Source organism: Spea bombifrons, chromosome 3, assembly GCF_027358695.1.
Source record: "Spea bombifrons isolate aSpeBom1 chromosome 3, aSpeBom1.2.pri, whole genome shotgun sequence".
Classification (NCBI taxonomy): Eukaryota; Metazoa; Chordata; class Amphibia; order Anura; family Pelobatidae; genus Spea; species Spea bombifrons.
The window spans coordinates 102,918,107-102,939,516 of NC_071089.1; the positions used below are offsets into that span (position 1 = coordinate 102,918,107).

The 21,410-nt window shown below is 42.1% G+C and overlaps 2 protein-coding genes across 3 annotated transcripts in view; both read right to left on the minus strand.

The window, feature by feature from the left end:
- Positions 1-2,756: 2,756 nt before the first annotated feature.
- Positions 2,757-18,237, minus strand: PID1 (phosphotyrosine interaction domain containing 1). The gene is made up of 3 exons (XM_053459818.1): positions 18,119-18,237; positions 9,373-9,519; positions 2,757-3,539 (listed from the first exon to the last, which is right to left on the minus strand). Exons 1-3 carry the CDS (start codon positions 18,146-18,148, stop codon positions 3,063-3,065), a joined length of 654 nt encoding a protein of 217 aa, XP_053315793.1. The 5' UTR covers positions 18,149-18,237; the 3' UTR covers positions 2,757-3,062.
- A 2,085-nt stretch (positions 18,238-20,322) lies between these two features.
- DNER (delta/notch like EGF repeat containing) overlaps positions 20,323-21,410 on the minus strand; it is a 56,513-nt gene continuing 55,425 nt past the window's right edge. For both annotated transcript variants that reach the window (XM_053459806.1, XM_053459807.1), the window contains exon 13: positions 20,323-21,257. In XM_053459806.1, the coding sequence (XP_053315781.1) occupies positions 21,146-21,257 (112 nt within the window). In that variant the 3' untranslated portion in view covers positions 20,323-21,145. The remainder of the gene's footprint in view (positions 21,258-21,410) is intronic.

Consider the following 21,410-nt stretch of genomic DNA (forward strand, 5'->3'; position numbering starts at 1 on the left):
GCCATCAAGGCACACACAATGTCTGGCGCAAACCCAACACCTATCATCGCCCTGAGAACACCATGAAGCATAGTGGCAGCATGTTTTTCTTCGGCAGGAACTGGGAAACTGGTGAAGATTGAAGGAATGATGGATGGTGCTAAATACAGGGAAATTCTTGAGGGAAACCTGTTTCAGTCTTCCAGAGATTCGATACTGGGACAGAGGTTCACCTTCCAGCAGGGCAATGACCTTAAGCCTACTACTAAAGCACTCAAGGGGTTTAAGGGGAAACATTTAACATTAAGCCTTCCCATATTCCTTTTACTCACCTTACCTAGTCCCTCTCCTGCAATGCTTATAACTCGTCCATTCTTAACAATGGCACTTTTACCTTTTACTTATTATGTAAATCAAATGATACAGACCGCCAACAAATTCCAGGTTGTAATGCTACAAAATGCCAAGGGGTGAACACTTTTGAAGGGTACTGTAGAAACCCAAACCAACATATATGTTCCAAATGCACAACCACATTCATTCACACATAAATACACACAAAATTTTTCACAAAAGGCAGCACTAGCAAGAGAGTTTGGTTTTAACTTCTGACTTTACTATTCATTATGGAGGTCCAACACTGGCAGGTTTCTCCAGCAAGAAGAGCTGTGTAATGTATAATTGAAGAGACCTGGAAGAAAGACACTCGCTGGTGCTGGATGTTCATAATGCCTATTGAAGCCAAGGTGTTGAAACTAATGTTGACAACTATCCCCCTTTGCTCCATTGTTAATCGGCTCCTGGTTGTGAGTCCTTACTGGTTTAAAAAAAAAAATCCACAGACAGGACGCAATGTGTGGCTCAAGTATGCATGTAACGTGACGCTCACAGCGTGCACTGGACAGAAGCTTGAGTAGAGACATAAGCTCTACTCTCTAGCTCTCTAGGATGTTTTAAGCACTACTTACACTATTTCGATCTCCTGCTAAGAAGAGTCACACCAAGAACAGGTTTGTTCTTCAGGAATACTTAAAAATGAGAATTCCTGCTACTGTAATGTTACAGTGCTATTAAGGACCCTTGAACATCTGGCTTTCTCCAGTTCCTCATCCATGGTGACGAGTAAGCAATAAATATTCAGAATGCTAGATCAGTGCACCTTATGTATGTGTAGCAAATAGTTAATGTATGCCATCTACACACCTGCTTCTTATTTCCCTCCTTTGAAGTAAAATCAATATGCCGTCAACATGGCATCTACCGACCCCCTGCTGCACTTCCATGACATTTCTGCATTGCCTCCACATTTATGGAGGGTTTAACATTCCAGATCTGACAGATCCTAAATCCCTCTTACAACTTACTTTGTTCTCCGAGTGGTCAGGAACATTTCCTACTAAACCTGCTCTTTCTTTCATATTTACCACAATCTACTCCATTTCTTTTTTTTTCCAGCAGCAACCTGACCTGCATACTTCACACAATTAGCGAATATTGGAAGCTTAATATTTCGTAGATTATTCCTCCTGACCTCTTCAATATCAGGTCACATCACATGCATCTTTGGCATCTTCAGTGTGGTGGAATTTTGTAGTTATGCGTGAAGCTCGTAAATCTTGAGCCGCAGACTTTAAAGTAGCTTAAGCTGCCTTGTGACAAGAGCAGGGAGTGGGTAAACTGGGAAGGAAACTAGCCAGACTGGGGCTTAGAACCCAGTCCGCAACAGCATGATATGGAACGACGTCTTCTCATGGGGATCGCCTCAGTGCTTTGCATGATAACTGCTATTTATAAATGACGTGCAATGTATTTAAAGTAACAGATCCCCCCAAAATAAATACATTGCACACAGGTCTGGTAAATAGGTCTGTATTTTACCTTTTGTAAATAATACATTTATTATATGAAAAGCAACACATTTACAAACAAAATAGCATTTTTCTCTTTTTGTTTCTTTTTAGGGTATTCGGGGGTTTTTCTGTTGATATTTGCACAGTTAAATTCAGCAAAAGGGTTTTAACACATTCACAGTTGACTCATAAAACATTTGCTTTAAACTATTTAATAAAAACACACACATTGATGAATACGAATTAAAAAAAATGTCTGTACAGAAGCTTATGTGACCTGATGCAGCATCAGTTTCTTGTTGGGTAATCCAATGACTGATTTATGTGTCATTTTATTAATACACCTTTCTTCCAGACTGTGACCAAACCACAAAATAGCTACTTAAGGGTTGTTTTTGTTCTCGGATATGAGTGATTTTACAGAGAAGACGAGGGTAAAACGTTTCAGATATGGCAAAATTATACATTATATTCTGAACTCAAGGCAGTTTTAAGCTCAACGCCAAGAGTATCCTAGACGTGTAGGGAAGATTTGGATAATAGAATTTTACCTATTCCATCTCCTATTCCATAGTGGCTATCACTAAAGTGCTGGATCACAACTCAAGGTGCTTTATTGGATTGTTAAAAAAGTGACTTTAAAAGTTTATAGATGAAGCCCGATGTGGATCAGAACAAATGATCTGAAGCCACCAAAATTCTTAAGTGCCAGCAAAATATATTTACTTTAAAAGGCTTGGCCAGGCATATAAGTGGTTGCATGGGTAAAATAATATATGCTACGTATGCTATGTATATATTTATATATCTATATTGTGTAAATAAAATAAGCTTCTGAAATGTTTAAATGGAACTTGAATGATTTTCAGTAAAAAAAAAAAAAAAATAAGGCGTTCATAGTTTGGATGGACTAAACCCAATCCACGCTTTGTTTTCGGAGAGGTTCAAAAGATTTCCAAGGCAACTTGAATCGTATTAAGATCGTGCAAATCTTTCAAACCACCAAGGCTCCAGTAGGAGACAGTAAGGGAAAAAAGGGGGGAAGTGTTGTCACATTTTTTGGGAAAGCAGCATTGTAACAGACACTTTGAGGATGCATCTCTATAGATGTTGCATTTCTCTGTGGAAAGCGGACCAGCTGATGTTCTTAAGTCCCTTCCCTGTTATGGACCCTTCACCAGCTGCTGCTGCTCCAGACTGCCGACGCCTTACCCGGGAATAGGGAGTGAGAGTTCAACCATCATCAGACTCAAATCCTTGGGACATATCCTCGGAGGAACTGTCCTTGTGGATTCGACCATCGCTCTTCATGCTGTGAAAGGTCTTCTTAAAAGCGACCATCATGGCATGAGCCAGTTTCTTGGCTTCGATCTTGCTCTCGCATTCAACCGCATGACACTCCAGTTGGAAACTCAGGTCGTCATTAATTTCCCTGTATACCCAGGCAAAAATGTTAGGGCTTACGTTGTGATCGGCGGTGCAGTAGGCTATCCTGGCCACCTGGAATGTGTCCATGTGGACGGTTGCTTCACCCTTGACATCTTGGTGGTGGAGTCGTACTTGGAAGGGGCGGATTTCGAGAATGGCATTTGAGGGGAACACCTCTTCGTGGGCCAGTGTATGATTCTTCCATAACTCGATCACTGGCTTTTCTGTGCATCCAGATGAAAACTGAAGTCCTTTGGTAGACACCTTACCCAGATAGGTCACCTAAGAGACAAAGATGACAAAAAGAACTTAAATGGGAATAGTAATATCAAGCACAACAAGAAAATGAATAAACATTATACAGATAGTTTGAAGAAAAAAAACAAAACTGCGGGAACTGCGAGAAAAGGCAAAATATTAAGAGTTTGTTAATGGGAAGAAAGTAATTACATCAAAAAACAAACCTGCATCTAAAAGCACTATAGCCTTAAACTATTCCTAGCAAGATCTCCCTATAAACTATGCAGGGCCAGCCCTGCACTCCTTTCTAGAGAAGCTCCCTGAGCATTTCATAATGTATAACGAAGCTGGTGAGTTACATCAAACTCTCGCTTTAATGAATAAACAAACCTCTTTAGTTTCTCTGCATAAAGCAAAGGCCATGTTAAAAATGTCACACGAATTCTAAGAAAATGCAGTGGTGCATATTTATTCTGGTAAAGAGTAATTTATCACCATAGCAACCAACAAAATGGCCCAATCTGTGGGATATTCCACTGGTTGCTATGGTTATGTAACATTTTTTAAGCTTCATACCGAAATCTCTTTTGGAAAATTACATTGGTGCTTATTTTTAAAAGGATGTATCCAGTGCAAAGTAGCAGAAGTGATGCAGTCACCATAGCAACCAAACATGTTCCTGCTGACTGCTTTACTTTTACCACTTTGCATCAGAATAGCTCTTTAGTTCCCAGTATGGGAGGAAAACCTGTGCGCATCCAGGGTATAGCAGGCGGATTCCGGTAAGACTTAGCCTTATAACAATTTAGTTTGTATCCCGCCAGCTGGCTTCAGGATGGCCACGATGTGCCGCGTCTCAATCCTGGATTGCTACCTTCCACCAGCTCCCAGTGACATATTTGTGCTTTTGGCCAAAGTAAACTAAGTTGTCTCAGACATTCCACCAACTGCAAGAACACAAGTATCCTCAATAAACAGTCCCATCAGACGCAGCTTTTTATTTTTGGAGCAGTCTCCCTTCAAAGCACTGTGGATCGCTGTACGTGGACACGTCTGCTAAAAACCATCACATACTGGACCTAGCACTTTTCCTCTGAGAAAATTGGGTTCCCAGAGCCATTTTTTTGGCTTCCATTACTATGAAAACCTCAAGCATTTCCGATTGGTCATTATTCAATAAATACCCACACATCCATATACACAAAGAAAGAACAGATCAATAAACTGTAGTGATGAAACAGCCTCTCAAAAGGCACTCATTTTAGTCAAAGGGGATGGGAACTGTAGTCCACAAAAGGGTCTTCCTTCACTTTTTTTGTAAAAAAAAAAAAAATGTAAAAATATAACATTTACAATAATGTAGAAAATATATAAGCACGTTAGTGTGTACATCTTTTTATGCAGGGGGGGGTGTTTTGTTTTTAAACTGGCAGGTGGGGCATCTTTGACATCTTAATTACTGATCCCTTTTTAGCAGTGATCAGACTTTGTTCCCCAATGCATGCTGGCCAGCTGAGCACACAGTACATCACTTGACAGCATGCATGTACTGCGGTTTTTATAAACATACAATAGTTGCCAGGGTAACAGGCAGCCATATTAGGCTCACTAACCTATCAGCAGCATTCTTTATGTCTCTAACATAAACATGCAAGACTTCTGCCAGGGAGGTATAAGAAAAATGTATGTAGTAAACATCTAATGCCCACTTTGACAACTATGTGCCACATACACAACTGGTGTTCCAAGGGGTTAGAAATATGCCTAAATGCAGTCACTATATGCTGTTTAACATTTTACATGAAGGGCTTAATACAGTGTAGCACTGAGTAGACACGAGGCATACCACTACAAAGCCAAGAACCAGACCCTGGCTACTAGAGGCATACCACTACAAAGCCAAGAACCAGACCCTGGCTACCAGAGGCATACCACTACAAAGCTAAAAACCAGACCCTGGCTACCAGAGGCATACCACTACAAAGCCAAAAACCAGACCCTGGCTACCAGAGGCATACCACTACAAAGCCAAGAACCAGACCCTGGCTACCAGAGGCATACCACTACAAAGCCAAGAACCAGACCCTGGCTACCAGAGGCATACCACTACAAAGCCAAGGACCAGACCCTGGCTACCGGAGGCATACCACTACAAAGCCAAGGACCAGACCCTGGCTACCAGAGGCATACCACTACAAAGCCAAGAACCAGATCCTGGCTACCAGAGGCATACCACTACAAAGCCAAGAACCAGATCCTGGCTACCAGAGGCATACCACTACAAAGCCAAGGACCAGATCCTGGCTACCAGAGGCATACCACTACAAAACCAAAGACCAGACCCTGGCTACTGGAGGCATAAATCTCATGGATGCCGGATTGCCAGCCTCCTCGATACAGACTATGGGTCTGGGCCCTGGATGGGGTTCTGTTTCTGCATTCCAGGGTGCTGTAAATAATCTTAAGAGTAACTGCTGTTCTTTTTGGTATTTCAGTTCATCTCCCTATATATTAATGGAATCTCCAATTAAAGGCCTACTTTCCAGAGTAAATAAACCTTTGACTTTATGATCAACATTAATTCTGCATCCTTTCTCTGTACCCTTTCCAACTGTATAATTTCTATTTTTGTGAATTAGAGCCAAACATTGTTCTGCATATTCTAGGTGAGCTTTAACTAATGCTTGGCCAGAGTGGCGTGGATTATTTTCATCAGCATTATTTCATGCATGATATTTTGTTTACTTTCATAGCTGCTGCTTGGGACTTTGGGGGTAAAATACATAGTAATGTAGTAAATGCTAGACCTTCAGATGTCTTTTCTCCGGAGGTCCTCTGTACTTAAATAAACACAAGACTTGGCACAAACAAAGAATGCATAATAAAAGTATCTTGTACGTACTTTATTATTCAGTTGTTATCCATAGGAAGAAAAATGTACGCATTTAGGAGAAGCTGTAGCTCCAGATCTGCAGAGCACCCAAACTGGCTCCCCTTCCACATCCTAGTCCAATTTTTCGCTCCACTTTTGGTTGCCCTTTCTACACATGTGGACACGGGGCCTACTTACATCCCTGGAACTGCATGATCCAGCACTAGAGCTGAAGCGTAGGGCTATAGGGCAGGAGCGCATACACGTGTGTTTGGCCAAACACATCTCCTATTAGCCCAGGAGCTGGAGGGCAGGCAAAAGAGGCATATACATGGGGCAGGAGTGTTTGTGATGAATCCCTCATGCATTTGCAAAGGGGAGAAAACTATAATTTAGAAGAAAATTAACGCGCACATGGTGACTTCAGTGTCCTCGTAACTCTGCTAGGTTTACCTTACTAAAGACAGACAGGAGGAAGCCAGACATGCTCTGACAAGCTGCTAAAATGTGGCAATATTTTGGCTTTCTAGAAGATACCACAAACGCTTTACACAAGAAAAATGAAAACATCTGGCGGGTACTCGCAGGGAGCCAAAATATTGGACTCGATTCTGCATTCCCCAGTCCAGACACAAACTCACAGCCGGCCGTTAGCACTGCAGCTTCATTAACACGTTTGCTTTTAGGATTAATTACAAACATGTTCCTCTGATGAAGTGGACATTGACGTGGTGGAACTGTAGTAAGCAGAGGCTGGACATGGCTTCGGTTTTCCTATTCTTTCTGATAAACAGCCCTCTCACACCAAGGCAAAGCCAGAAAAAAAAAAATGTTGCCGTGACTCACAGACTGGGTCATAACCAAGTTTTTCAAACTCCTACACAAAACTCCAGAGTAGATGAGAAATAATTGGCCAGTGTGGTCTGTTTATTCCATATCCAAAGTGCAGCCCTACGTCTTTATTTTGTCTGGTCTGGTTACAGACGGTCGTTAGATGTGATATTAAATGGCACAGGCTCCAGCAGAGGTTTGTAGAGGCTAATACAGTGATAGAATTTAAACACGCATACGATAAGCATAAAGATATCCGGAATCTAAGACTTTATAACAGGAAAAATGGGCAGACAAGATGGCCAAATGGTCCTCCTCCGCTGTTAGATTCTATGTCCTATGCTATCTGCCCCTACCTGTACTTTACACGTGGAATTCTCCACTGTCTGGCGGGTTAAATCCCTGCATTGCTGATTAACATCTTCTTATACGCGAGATAAAATTTAGAACCGAGTTTGCATCAGTTTGGCTGTGGGTGGTCAGTGGTCCCTCTGTTTGTAAACCCGAGGAGGTAATTCTCCCATGTAAAATCATCTTGAGTTTAGGTTGTGATTATAATATACACTCTGGACCACTATTCTTAGATGTGTTTATCTAGCACCATATTTTTTTACCGACTCATATTACATGTTGTAGTCTATTTGGATACTGGAATTCAATAAGCGGAGATAAATGTATTAATGCCAATAGGATCCATCCTCTAGTCTGCGAATGTTTGTGTGTGTGGTGGGGCTACAAACACTTCTACGATTAAAACCTTTCCTCTTATAGGCATAGATAAGGCCCCAGGTAGCCGTGGCTCAATGTCTGTACAAATCTATTGGTTTGCAGTTAACCCAAAGAAACCAAACTCACTACAGAAATGTTCTGCCTCTCCGGTAAAATCCACGAGTTTGCGCAATCCTGCGGTTGTCTTATTTTCAGCAACATACAGTTTTATGGAATGGTTTATGGCCGTTATTTGATAAAACTGCGGTCTGGAAAAAAAGTGATGCGCATCTTGTAATATTTTCCTTATAAATGCCAAAATAGTTAAAGGGCATGTAGGGTGGTTTGCCAATCAGGACAAGTTAATGAATATATTTTGGGTATTTTTTCCAATCTGCGGTAGCTGTGTTTAATTTATGTAAGACGCAATGTGTCAAACCTTCAAGAGGGTGGACTGCATCAGTAGATCTTATAAAGCCCCCCCCCAATAAAGGGGTCATAAAGTGTATATCATACCTGAAAGTCAGTATCTTTTTACAGGGGAGAATTCCCTCCTTGAGTTTAGAAACGACAAATTTTATATAAATGCCCGACAACCCCCCATAGACAATCTTATACAAACTTAAACACGCTGACCACTCTCAACCCACTGACACATACTTTCACTGACCACCTTCAGCCGAAAGTAAGGCAACATTTAACTCTGGCTACTCTCACCCTACTGCCATACCCTCATACAACCAATATTTGCTCTTAACCACACTGACTGAAGGTAGATTGTGTGTTTCATTGTACTGACCGACGGTAGTCAAACTAATGCACCCAATATTCTCAAACAGATGACACATATACTAAACATCTAGAGTTACATTAAAGTTTGAAACGTCCACTAAAATACTTTTCCTGGTCCTTAAGAACTACTCTGCCAGAGCACCACAATTATATTCTATTATATTATATGTATATTAGCATGGGTCGCAAATGCAGTTCCATTGATTTGCATATTAGTTCAGTTTTTCTCAGAACTATAGAATACATAGAGTGAGTTACACAGAAAAATTGTTGTTTGCAATATTAAACTTTTATGATGTAAAATAAAATACATTGATGGAGCCATTCGCAATGTGACAGCAATATGCAACCATTTGAAAAAAATTGTAACGCGCATACACCACTCTCAGCCACGCAGTTCACATACACACGCTAGCGATCAGCTGACATGGACAATAGGTGTCAGAGTAAATGTACTGTATAAGTGCCCTCTGTAAATGATTTCTGCCTTTGCATCATGACATTTGCCATTTTTAAGAATAAAGAAATCACCGGGGATGTATCTTTGCAGACTTAGTAAATGTTGCCCCTTTCTGGCTAAAGTAACCAGGTGATGGTGTAATACTTCGGTCAGAAGCCAGACCAGGCATTTTGAACAGCGTTTCATTTGCGACGATCGCCATGGTTCAGTACCTTGCATCCAGCATGCAGCCGGGTCTTCACAAGTGGAGTTGTGGTACAAAGCTCAATAGCCTCTGGCTCATGGAAGATCACAGTTGTGTGAGGCTCTTTGCGGAGGGTTAACACGTTCAGCTTGGATTTAATCATTGTCTGGAAGTGCTAAGAAAGGGGAAAAATATATATATTAGAATGAAACTATCTGAACCAATAAATTCTGATTTTAAATAGAAGGCATATACATACTGTTTGCTAAGATGACGTTTTAATTGTGTAGCACCACCAGACTGCACAATATTGTACAAAGAGGTTATACATAGCAGTGTCAGAATTCGACATAGAGAGCCCTTGCTAGCACAAGAGAACCTAGAACAACGGGGGCAATATAGCTGAGATAATGTTAAATTACTTAAAAACTTATTTTAGATGAGCTCATAAACAGCAACCAAAGGAGAAAAAAAGCCCGTGAATTTGAGATACATGATTTGTATAAACATGCACTGATTTTGGGTTAAAGTGTTACATTTTGGATTGTCCAATAAAACATTTAACATTGTTTGATAGATCTTTGCCATCTACAGCTAACACAGTTCCTATATAAGAGTGACAGGAATATTTGAAAAGAAACAGCTGTAGGTTAAAGGGCAAATAAACTTTTCAGTGAATACAAAGATACCCCTACCCCCACAGAGCCGTACAAATCAAATCATTTTGCCAAGAGATTTAAAGCAGTTCGTTCACCGCGTGATATGGTTACAAACATACACATCCGTGTCTACCTCAACGGCTCCAGATAAAGGGAGAAGCTAACCAGGAAAGACTAAGATCTCAAGCTTGTAGGACAGAAGAGAGAGGAGATGTGATAGAAACATTTAAATACATAAAAGGCATTTTACAAAATACAGGAGGGATGTTTATTTTAAAGGAGGAGGAATGTTAGAACAAGAGGTCATAATCTAAAACCAAGGTGTTGTAGGCTTACATGAAATGTAAGGAAGTTTTGCTTTCACGAGACTAGGGACTGATTATGAAAAAACAGGCAGACTAGATGGGCCAAATTGTTCTTATATGCAGTCAAACTCTCTGCTTCTGTATGTTTACTATGGTTTAAAAGAAGTGGCACTATTACTTTAATACGTGGGTGCTAATGTATAACGCAGTCTTCTTTTAACTGAATTCCACAAATTAAGAAGCCCTGTTCTTAGGAGACACACGTTGAGAAGAAATAGAGATGGGGTCTATCAAGCACATGTTCTCCAGACATTTGGAAACTTCAGCTTCCACGCTGAGTGTCTGGGTTCTAAGAACTTGGCAGGATATATATATATTAATCCAACAGAATGTAAGAGCACACTGGAACCTGCCTAATCAACGCACACATTCTGTAGGTTAATGTCATCTGGTAGCAATTCAAAGCAAATCATCATGTTCAGGGCACATTTTACAAATCCCTTTCATTCTTTTTGATGTTCGTACAAGCTTTTTCAATATCCCTTGCCTTTAAAGTCCTCATATATTCCCAATGAGATCATGGCATCCCTTCTTGTTAAGGCTAGCGTCCCATAGACAGTTAATAATTCACCCACCACGTAATACCCCATGCTCTACAGATTTTAAAGTTTCTCATTAAATACATCATTTTATATTAAGACAACCTATAAAAATATATGTATCCATTGTTTTTTTAAAACAAAGCAGAAGACTATATTAAAATGAAATGTAGTTTCTTTGGCAGGCAGAACTATAATAAAATTACAAAACTCATAGTAAACACTAATCTTGTGCCTTCCAACAGGTAAAATATCACCTAATAAATAAGAGATGTCTAATTTAACAATCTTTCCTACACCCCAAGGCGATTATCACATTATAAAGTTGGTCTAATTACGGTTATGGGGATTCAAATTTTATTAGAAATGGAAAGCTCATTACAAATATATTTTTGTATATTGGGCCAATAAAAACAGTTACAGGGGGAGAAAAAACAACCTATGTTATACAAGCCCACATGAATCTTCTCGAATGCCTAATGCATATATGGAATATTCTTAATAAACCGGTGCTCTGATGAGGCCAAGGTTGTCAGCTTTATGTGTGGCAGTAAAAGCAGATGACACCACTCCTTAAAAATGCACTGACTGCAAAGCAAGACGCACATAGCCTGTAACCCCTATTTTAATAGGAAATGGAGAAATGTTTTCCCAAGGTTATCCGGCGGTATATTTAATGAGGGTTTCTTCATCAATGGCGTCTCCTCTGCCAGGAAATGACAATATACCACGGCACTCCAAAAACACATATGGATGGGGAAAAAGATACCGCAAATGTTCCACGGGCTAGGACGTGATGTTGTGAACGGGACGTTTCTAAGGGAGATCTCTGAACTTTGCCCCATTGAGCAGTGGTGCAACTAGAAGACCGATTGACCCAAGTCCTGCCATCCCCTGAACCTGCCACCCCGTATGCCTAGTCCATAAGTGTATGGTTACTATACCTAAAAGGTAATAAAAATAGTTGCCAAAGTTTATTAATCAGGGTAGGTCATGCCAACTACCAAAAGCATTCGTAAAAATAGAGGAATAGTGTAAATTTACTTCACAGCCACACAATAGATCTAAAACCAGAAGTCCCTGTGTTTTATCTCAATCAGCACATATGTACATTTATGTTACTGCATTCTTATTACAGAGCTTGACTTCCACAAACACCAAATACATCATTGTCCACACATAAGTAAAAGGCAACCCCACACGCCAGAGGTCTTTATATACAACCAGATTTCAAAGTAAACAGAAACCCGTCTCATTTGATAACTCTCCATAGGTGGAAACGCAAGAGGTCACCAGACCCATAACTGAGAAAAGGCATCAAGGACAAGTTCCGGTCAACAGTGGCTTACTTCCAGCCTCTGCCTCCATGAAGTCCTTACTCCTGGTAGACATATAATGTCTGGAGTCACTTTTTCCATTACCAGAACTCTTTCACTGCAACCGAAAACAAAGGTGTTTCTTCTCCTTCTTCTTGATTGTCTTCCACTTATGGACAGCCAAATGGCCTTTGTCATTCCCCCATGCAGTAGGGAACTGTGTAGTTAATATAAATAAACAATCATGAGCGTTTCAAGCAGCTTGTGGAAAAACAGGAAATGCCTTACTTTATGGCCAAATCTCATATGAAGCCAAAGATTACTAACGGAGCTTACAGCATTTTAGAAATAAAACCAAACTAACAATTAAACCATATTGCTCATCACAAACAACAAATGAAACACCAGGAATTGGAGGGGTGCGGGGCAAATCAAACCCACAAAAAAAAAAAAAAAAAAAAAAAAAGCAATTTTATTTTAGAGAAACATCAGGTGGATCTCACATGGGGGCTCCTCTGTTGACCTTATATTTCTCATTTTTACTGTCTGTAAACAATATGTCATTTGTCGCTTATATTGATGTCTGGATATACACATTAAACTATTGAAGGTTTAAGTGTAAATTGGATATGCAGACATAGGCTGGGTTTCTAATATATACAATACGATGAGCACCACTGCGTAGGCTTATTAAGAATCTAAACTGTAAAATGTAGGATTTGGAAAGATTGACTTCAGGATCAACTGCTAGCAAAGCTTGGCTACTACAGATTTTAAGAAGACATTCTGAAAAGTCTAGAATTCGCATATAGACAATGAAGATCAGAACGTATATAAAGAGTCAAAAGATAATGTTGTTCCTCCTGGGAAGACAGCCAGGTATCTGTACAGAATACAAATGAACAGCTTGTGCCTGTGGGATCAACTTTGACTAGAAGTTCATTTTGTGGGTGAAAACCTTACATTATTCAAACAGTCCCTTTTGATATTGTTAATGGGCATACAAATGGAGCCAATAAAGCCGTAAAGAAGATAAAAAAGCGTTAACCTCAAATGCAAGAATGCCTGGGTGGTGGACATCCTAGTGTCAGAGTGGTGCATTCCATGAATCTCTTTACTTTGTCATCTTCTCTTAGAAGCTCAAAGGTCCCACTGAACTCTAGATTGATGGTTTTGTTTTTTATTAGCTTCAGGTAAATATTTGTTATTGAGCCGGCCTCCCTTTGCATCTCATTGGTACTTGATCTAGTTTTACAAAAAAAAGTTTGTTTTCATGGTCTATTGAGTAATGTGTTTTTATGCACCAAGGCTACTTTCTAAGTCAACAACAGAGGTCTCTCCTGGCACCTAAATCCTAAATGCTAAAGAAATGCATTATGCACATGGAACGGGCAAGAATGTATCCCATGAAAACAAACTGGAATTCACAACCATGTTTTGACAAACGTTCGACCTTCCATCTGTGGTGGGTCAAGCTGGTCACTTAGAAGTAGGTATCCAAGTATTGTTACTTTTAGTGTAATTAAGAAGGAAATCTTTTGGCACAAAGTTGCTAATATGAACCAAAGTGATATTTCCCATTAGATGGCAGGGTTATAAGGAGAGCCTCATTTCCCCAAAACAAAACCGCCCCCCGCACCCCCCAAAAAATACCCAGACAGGGATTATTCACAGATCTACCCATCAGGTAGCACCAGCTATCAGTCCATGTGCTCAACTACGATTTTCACAAGTGGCTAGGCTCAGATTTGTGGTATGCCCCAACACACTAGCCTGTTACACAGTCCATTTAAAGGGGTGGCTTAGCTCTGAAGAGTCCTACACAATAATGTTCATTATTTACATTAATGTTCAAAGATGTGTAGGTTCTAATATTAGTTTTTCAGGTTACATATTGACAAAGGCCTTTAAATAAATACGGATGGGATATACTCTCATGGAATTAGCTAAAACGATCTGGTCTAATAAGCTGGTACCGGCAGGAGCCGATGATGGTACACTGTGCAGCTAGTGGCCAGTAAGCAGAGTTAGTTTCCCAGTGTAATCGCTTGCAACCCAGATACTGTACATAGGACATGCATAGCAGATAACAAAAAATGATCCAATCTTTGTGGAAATGAAGCCTTGCTACTAGTCTAGAGTTCTTCTGGCCAATGCAGAAATAATAAAGCAGGCAGTCCAAATCCTATAAAACAGAGGAACCTATGGGGCAAATGCCTTCTCTCTGCTCTTGCCAGCCCTGCCCTCTGTCACACCATCTGCACCAGTCGGAAGAAAACCAATAAAAACAAGAACTCTTTTTAGAGATAGAATGTTTGTGGTGAGAAGTCATCCTGAACTTAAGACTGGGCCAGAATGTGGTTAAGAAATAACAATGAAATTCTACTACGCTACAGAACAAAACGTTTCAGCCGTGTTCTGTGAATCATTTAAAAGGGAAGCTTGTTGTCCGACTCGCTTTTTAAACATTCCAGTTAAATAAACTAATAGATCTGCCAAATTTAAAAGGAGGAGGGTTCATGGAGACTGAATGGATGGGAAAACAGGTCACATCTGGAGAACGTCGGAATTATGTGGTCACGTAGTTGTGCAATGAATTTAAGTCTATTTACAACAGTTTATAGAATAGAGTAGCTCAGCGGAGTCCCCCAGCTGTGGAAGAAACTTAAAGAGGACCGGTCAATTTAGCAAATCCTACATTGTGTAACGATTAAAATAAACAAACTTTTTAATTAAAATTAATTTCCAAACACTGGTTAAAATGTAATCATCCCTTATCCTTACACAGCTCAATGTGACCCTAGCACAACGACAACCATGCTTTATTCCTGCATTAACAATGTTAAACTATTCCAAATATGTTGAGCATATGCACACATACGTAACACCTTGCTAACCAGTGACCCTAAAACATTATGGTAAAATGTTCGCTTATATTGGAGGCAGGTATACTGGCAGTAGAGGGCGAGTGCGGCGAATGTAAACCTATCACTTCTCTCTACTTCACAGATTGCCAGAACTGGCAATTTCAGAAAGTTCAAAGCAGGTTAATCCAGTAAAATACTGCATTGGTGGGCGAGGAGTAAATGTACTGCTTAACCAAAGGCCAGTTCAGCCAGCCATCGAGCTCTCATAGAACAGTGCACACAGGGTTAAAAAAATAGCAGAAATAGCACTGATTTCTGCACACTGTGCGATCTGGGTGTACTTTTGATTGAGCAATATATATATATATATATATATATATATATATATATATATATATATATATATATATATATATATATATATATGAGTCAAGCTGACCCATTGCTGAATCCCACCACCCTCTCCGTGCTTCCCGTTTCGCAATAGAGCCCCAGAGGGGTGCGAGGCTGCATTTAGAGAAAGCTTGTTGGTGATATTGTGCAAATAAATGTGTGGATGTACAGATTTTGTGCAGTTTTCCTGAAATCCGTTCTCAAGCAGTATGGTAGCACATGTGGTCCAGGATACGAGTCTCAACGTTACAGTTAAAACCACTTGCACTATTACTTGGGCTTTGCTTCGTAAGATGTTTTATTTCAGCTCCCCAGTGCTTTACGACGAAGGCTTTTTTTGGCAAGTCCCAAGAATCTTTAAATCCGTCGGCTGGATTGTGTAAATTCATCTGGCAGGACGTCCGGCCGGCCGCCATCTGGAGAAGATTTTCCAGCAGAAGAGAAGGAGTCAGAGGCTCCAGTTAAACAGGGCATGAAGCCTCCGGCCCTCCTGAGACCTTCTCAATACATATCATTCATGACATCCTTCAGCAGAACGAAGTAGAGTGTTGCAATATCGGCCATAACATAATGTGGCATTCAGTGCAAAGAAGGTCAACAGTCGAGGATAGAAAAATGTACACACAGGCAAGACTTTATAGCCCAGGCTTTCCAGACTACTGGTCCCTGCTCTGGCTCAACCAGTTGTGAATTGGTCAAGCATATTAATGTCTCTCTGATAAGCAGTCCTTTACGGGGCAGCAGAAACCTCTTACTAAATCATTACCCTTTCAGTCTGTGCTGGTGTGGAATGTCCTCCTCTATCTTCTAGGAGCACCTCGGCTGGTCCCTGATTAAGCTAAAAGTAGTATGTTAATTCCACGTTATGAGCACTTGATGGTATGTTCCTGGTGCCTAAAGGGTTTAAGAGGATCCTTTGATTGGTTCGGAAGAAGTTAAAAAGTTGCAAGTCCTGATGTAAAGATTAAATGTTTTGGCCAAAAGGAAAAGACATCATTCGGTTGCAAGCTGATAAACTTCTTAAACGTCCTGCTTCTAGCTTAAAGAACGTCAGCAACAAGCAGTCCTCTGCCGAGCCGCACCTTCTCTTCTCCTTCCAAGTGAATCTCAAACCCTCAGCACAACATTCATCGTTCCCAAAGACTCAGCAACATCTGGAACTGAACTTTCTCCAGCCAGGCTGCTTTTACTGGGTGAATGGATGAGTGTTTTGTTAAGGATACAATGGCCGGTCAGTTCTCCAGACTCCTTCCTAGTCAAAAGGTGCCGTAGCATTAATAACGGCTTTACATGGCGTCTGACCACACACACTTGCACAGTTCCTAACCGTTCCTGCATTCTTTGGATTGCTTAGAACACACGGAATTTTATCCAAACAACGTCAGACTTGAATATACAACAAGATCAACTTTCTGCTTCTTTCCAGGCGTCCGTAAGGGTTTCCATTAATAACGTAGAACCATCAGGCCCACCCAGACAGGCCTTTGTTAGGATCCAGTTTCATCTTTTGGGGAGTTTGCAGCATCACTGGACAAATCTTTTGAAATGTTACACGGAGCGCTCCGGTCAAAGACATTATAGAATTTATACCTCCATGCCGTGATGTCGGCCCAGTCTATGCATCTTGTGCTGAATCTTGCATTTTATTAATATACAGCTGGTTCGTTCTTTTATGGTTTCTTTTATGGTTCCCAATAAGACTGTAGTCTATACGTTTACCCATTATATAACCCCGACTTCAGAGTCCCCGAGGCCTGTAATACCTCCCATATAACAAGCGAAACACAATATGGGGGGCAGCGCTGGAGGTGACCGCGCCGGACAAGAACATACAGCACGGACCGCTCTATAGTAACGTGAACTCAAAGCACAGAGAAGGAATCCGTAAATCACAGCGAGCCGCACAGCTACAGCATGCAAGTGGCCCGGAGCACCGACTGCACGGCTTCTGGAGCATGCATTACCTGCCACAGCACCAGGCTGCACTCCACATCAGTCACTCACAAAGCCCTCTCTGCCACTGGAGCTGGCCCTCAACAGTGAGCCTCTCTCCCACTGCTAATTTGTACGAAGCACTCCAAGTGCTCCTGTACAACACCATACAGACTTGGGCATCCACTCACCTGCACCAACCCTCAGGCCACACTCACTGACCATCCTGCTGTCACTGGCAGCCCACAGCCAGCACTCACCGGGCTCATTGGAAGCCAAGAGCCCGGGCTCATTGGAAGCCAAGAGCCCACACTCACCGGGCTCACCGGCAGCCCAGGGCTCACTGGCAGCCCACACTCCCCGGGCTCACTGGCAGCCCACACTCCCCGGGCTCACTGGCAGCCCAGAGCCTGCACTCACTGCACTCCTTGACAGCCCAGAGCCCGCACTCCCTGGCAGCCCAGAGCCCGCACTCCCTGGCAGCCCAGAGCCCGCACTCCCTGGCAGCCCAGAGCCCGCACTCACTGCACTCCCTGGCAGTGTATGGGTAGCACCGTCCATCCAGTGAACGCTGTTCCCTCAGCACTGTTGGAATCCCTCTCTCTGGTCCCCTGAGCGCTGCCTCCGCCCCGTGTCACTCCGCTCTCCTACCACCTCTTGCCAGGCAGTGACTGCCATCAGCCCCCTGTCCTCCCCGCCTCACCTGCAGCCTCTCGCTGGCCGGCTGCCACATCTCCCTCCGTGCGCCCCGCGGGGTATCACAAAGCTTCTCCGGGCCGAGTCACCCCAAAGCCAGCGCTTCGCGAATATCTTCCAGCCCCTCTAGCCCACCCCTTAAACCAGACGCTCTCTCCTCCCAGCGGTGGAAAAAACCCCGCCCATGACACGCCTATACTCTATTTCCCTGCCCCTCTGTAGTCCCCGCCCCAACCAGAGACTGCGGAAGCTAAACCTAACATAAGCTACTGCATTAGTTTTTAACCACGCCCACTAAAGGCGATCCCACAATATGCAAGAGGGGGCGGATTCTGATATTTTAGCATAACGACTCCGCCCAGCCCAGGCGCGTTTGATCGCATTGCCTGGAGTGAACAATGCTGTAGTTTTCGCAGAGGCTGGTGAGCGCGCGTTTGTCACGCGCTGTGTACACTTACAGCAGTCTATAGCTAGCATTAGGCTCTATTACAGAAACATCAAGACTTGAGCAAGAGCTGCAACAGTTTATTTGTTTCAATAGTGACCGCGGTGCGGAGGGGCGGCTGGTAGTGGCCCCTGGGTGCGGTGCCGGGCCCCTGAAGCACGTGATTGAGTCGCATCATTTCTTCCTCCGTCCGCCTGGATCTTTGGTTCATTTGGCACAGTAACTAAGGAGGAACTTTCTCCGTATCCGTCACACGCTTTCTTATCCGAGCTGTTCTTAAAGAAAAAAACACGTTTCCCCCCATTTTGCATATACCAGTCCCTTATCCTCACTGCTCTTCGCCTCTTAGCGTCCCCGATGCATTGGTTGCTCCCAGGTTTCTATCCTCAGGCCTTTCGCTATCCGGCAGACATTCCAGTCATTCCTCTGAGACCGATCATCGGGATGCCAAATCCGAAGGACATTTTACTCTACTAACCCCGCTCAGCCTCTCAGCCACTGTTATACACACAATGCAGCTCCCTCATGGTCCTCACCCTACCCCTCTATCTATCCATGCATCTACCCTCTATTCATCCATCTATACATTAATCTACCCCTCTATCCATCTATCGTCCATCTACCCCTCTATCATCCATCTCTTCCTCCTGTCCTCTGATTGCTCTACATTCACTTGCCTTCTTTGCTGACCTTCCCCATAGTTTACGGTCTCTTTGCTCTCTCTTTATACGTCCTCTCTCTGTAACCTTATTCATTATTTTGGCTTTAATATTATTTAAATGCTGATGAGAAATCAATATCTACTTCATGGATCGGAGACGTATCGGTTCATGTCACCGAATGCTGCCTCTTCCTGACATTTAAAGTTGACATTAATGACTTCTGTAAATATCATACTTACCAACTTTAAAATGTCCAGCACCAGAATATTACAACGTGCGTTCTGCCACATTTCACTTCCTCCGTGTTACATGGGCAGTGGCGTGATGCCGTGTTACATAGGCAATAGCGTGATGCCGTATTACATGGGCAGTGGCGTGATGCCATGTTACATGGGCAATAGCGTGATGCCGTATTACATGGGCAATAACGTGATGCCATGTTACATGGGCAATAGCGTGATGCGGTGTTACATGGGCAATGGTGTAATGCTGTGTTACATGGGCAATAGCGTGATGCGGTGTTGCATGGGCAGCGGTGTGGTGAGGCTGTGTTACATGGGCAGTGGGGTGAGGCCATGTTACATGGGCAGTTGTGTGATGTTGTGTTACATGGGCACCAATGCAACTCCTCATCTACTCCTGCCTCAGCATACAGTGCCCAATTCAGACTATTGTATTGTGTTACACTGACGACACATGGACGTGTTACATGGATAGTTAGAGAAACTAAAGATTCAGTGCATCCGATTAAACCCAAGAAATGCCAGTTCTTATGAAGCCACCTAGTGCCACTTCAGTACAAAACAGATTGTAAGCACAGAGACCCGAGTAAATCATCCAGGGTCAGATTATAATAGTAAGAGCTGGGCATGTACCCATCTTCTTTGGGCACTTCCCTAGGCCTGTCGCCAGTGGGCGCTCATCTCTGCTGCCCCAGTCTTTACTGGTGTGTATTGGGGTACACCATTATTATAGTGCTCCGTCTCTTACAGTATGATGTTGGGTACCGCACAGTCCTCCATGGTCTATATGGGCTGAAGATCTGAGGTCCCAGTCCTGCTCTTCCACCCAGACCACGCAAGCAAAGAAAGTGTCAACCACAAGCCAGTTTGATAACATTTATTCAGAATATTTGGAGGTTCCAAGTAGAACAAAGCTTAAAAAGTCTAGAATAAAGGAACAAAATTAGCTATCACATAAATAGGTGTACAGCACAATGCAAACGCACAAGCTAATGGGCAGATACATTCTTCGGGGAATCAGCAATGTCTTAAAAGAAGCGTCGCTTACTCACAATATAGAAAAAACCTTGCTATTTTTGAGAAAAATGATAGCCCGGCCTAGTACTAATCTGCTTCCTATCATTTATACAAGAGCCAGCTTTACCAACACAACAAAAGTATGTACGGGAACATCGATTCAAGAGCACTTTCTAGAAAACAGTACAGGAATATTGTTAGCAAACCATGCACCAATGAAAAACCAAAAAAACTAATTCAAATTTTGGTTAGAATCATGAATTTTCTTGCTTCACAGCACAAACATTGTAGGCATCTAATATGCTTTTTTTAACGGATAAATGATGTGTTATACAAGCTTCCTACAGTCTACAGACACAGATTGGGCACAGTTCTCTTAATAGCACATGGTGACATGGCTAATAAATCTTTTTATTTCACCCAATGGGTTAATTCTTTAACTACCTACAGTGACCACTACCAGGAAAAGTGTTATTTCACAGCTGGGTGAAAGCGAGCCTCAAATAATATGTGGAATGGATGAATTCCACCATGTGGAAATACGCCTCTGATTCCGTTTTTTTGTTTGTTTTTCTTAAAAAGAATTAGTCAGTTAGTAATTTATTCTTTTGCTAGAAGACGTCCCCTCTTTTTTTGGGAGCTCTAAACAATCATGGGGAAGGGGCAAACTACAAATCCTTAGTTTTGATCAGCGTAACAAGAGGCTTGTCATCAGGGCTGTAATCCTCATAAGCCACCGGGGTGGCATCATACATAGCAGGTCGCGACTTCTTTCCGAACCTAAAACAAGAGGGGAAAAAAGACAAAATCAAATGAAAACGAATGACTATAGGCAATGGGATGACTACAGGCAATTTCATGGACCATCCCTTTAACAAAGTAGACAGAGTAGCTCATGAGTTCACCAATGAACAGCAAGAGAACATCTTAATC

Coding starts and splice junctions, on each gene's coding strand:
- PID1 (XM_053459818.1), bottom strand. CDS start 18,148: ATGTGGCAGCCGGCCAGCGAGAGGCTGCAG. Junction 9,520..18,118: donor CGGCCAGCGAGAGGCTGCAG/GTGAGGCGGGGA, acceptor CCCCTTTCTTAG/CACTTCCAGACAATGATTAA. Junction 3,540..9,372: donor GGCTGCATGCTGGATGCAAG/GTACTGAACCAT, acceptor TTTGTCTCTTAG/GTGACCTATCTGGGTAAGGT.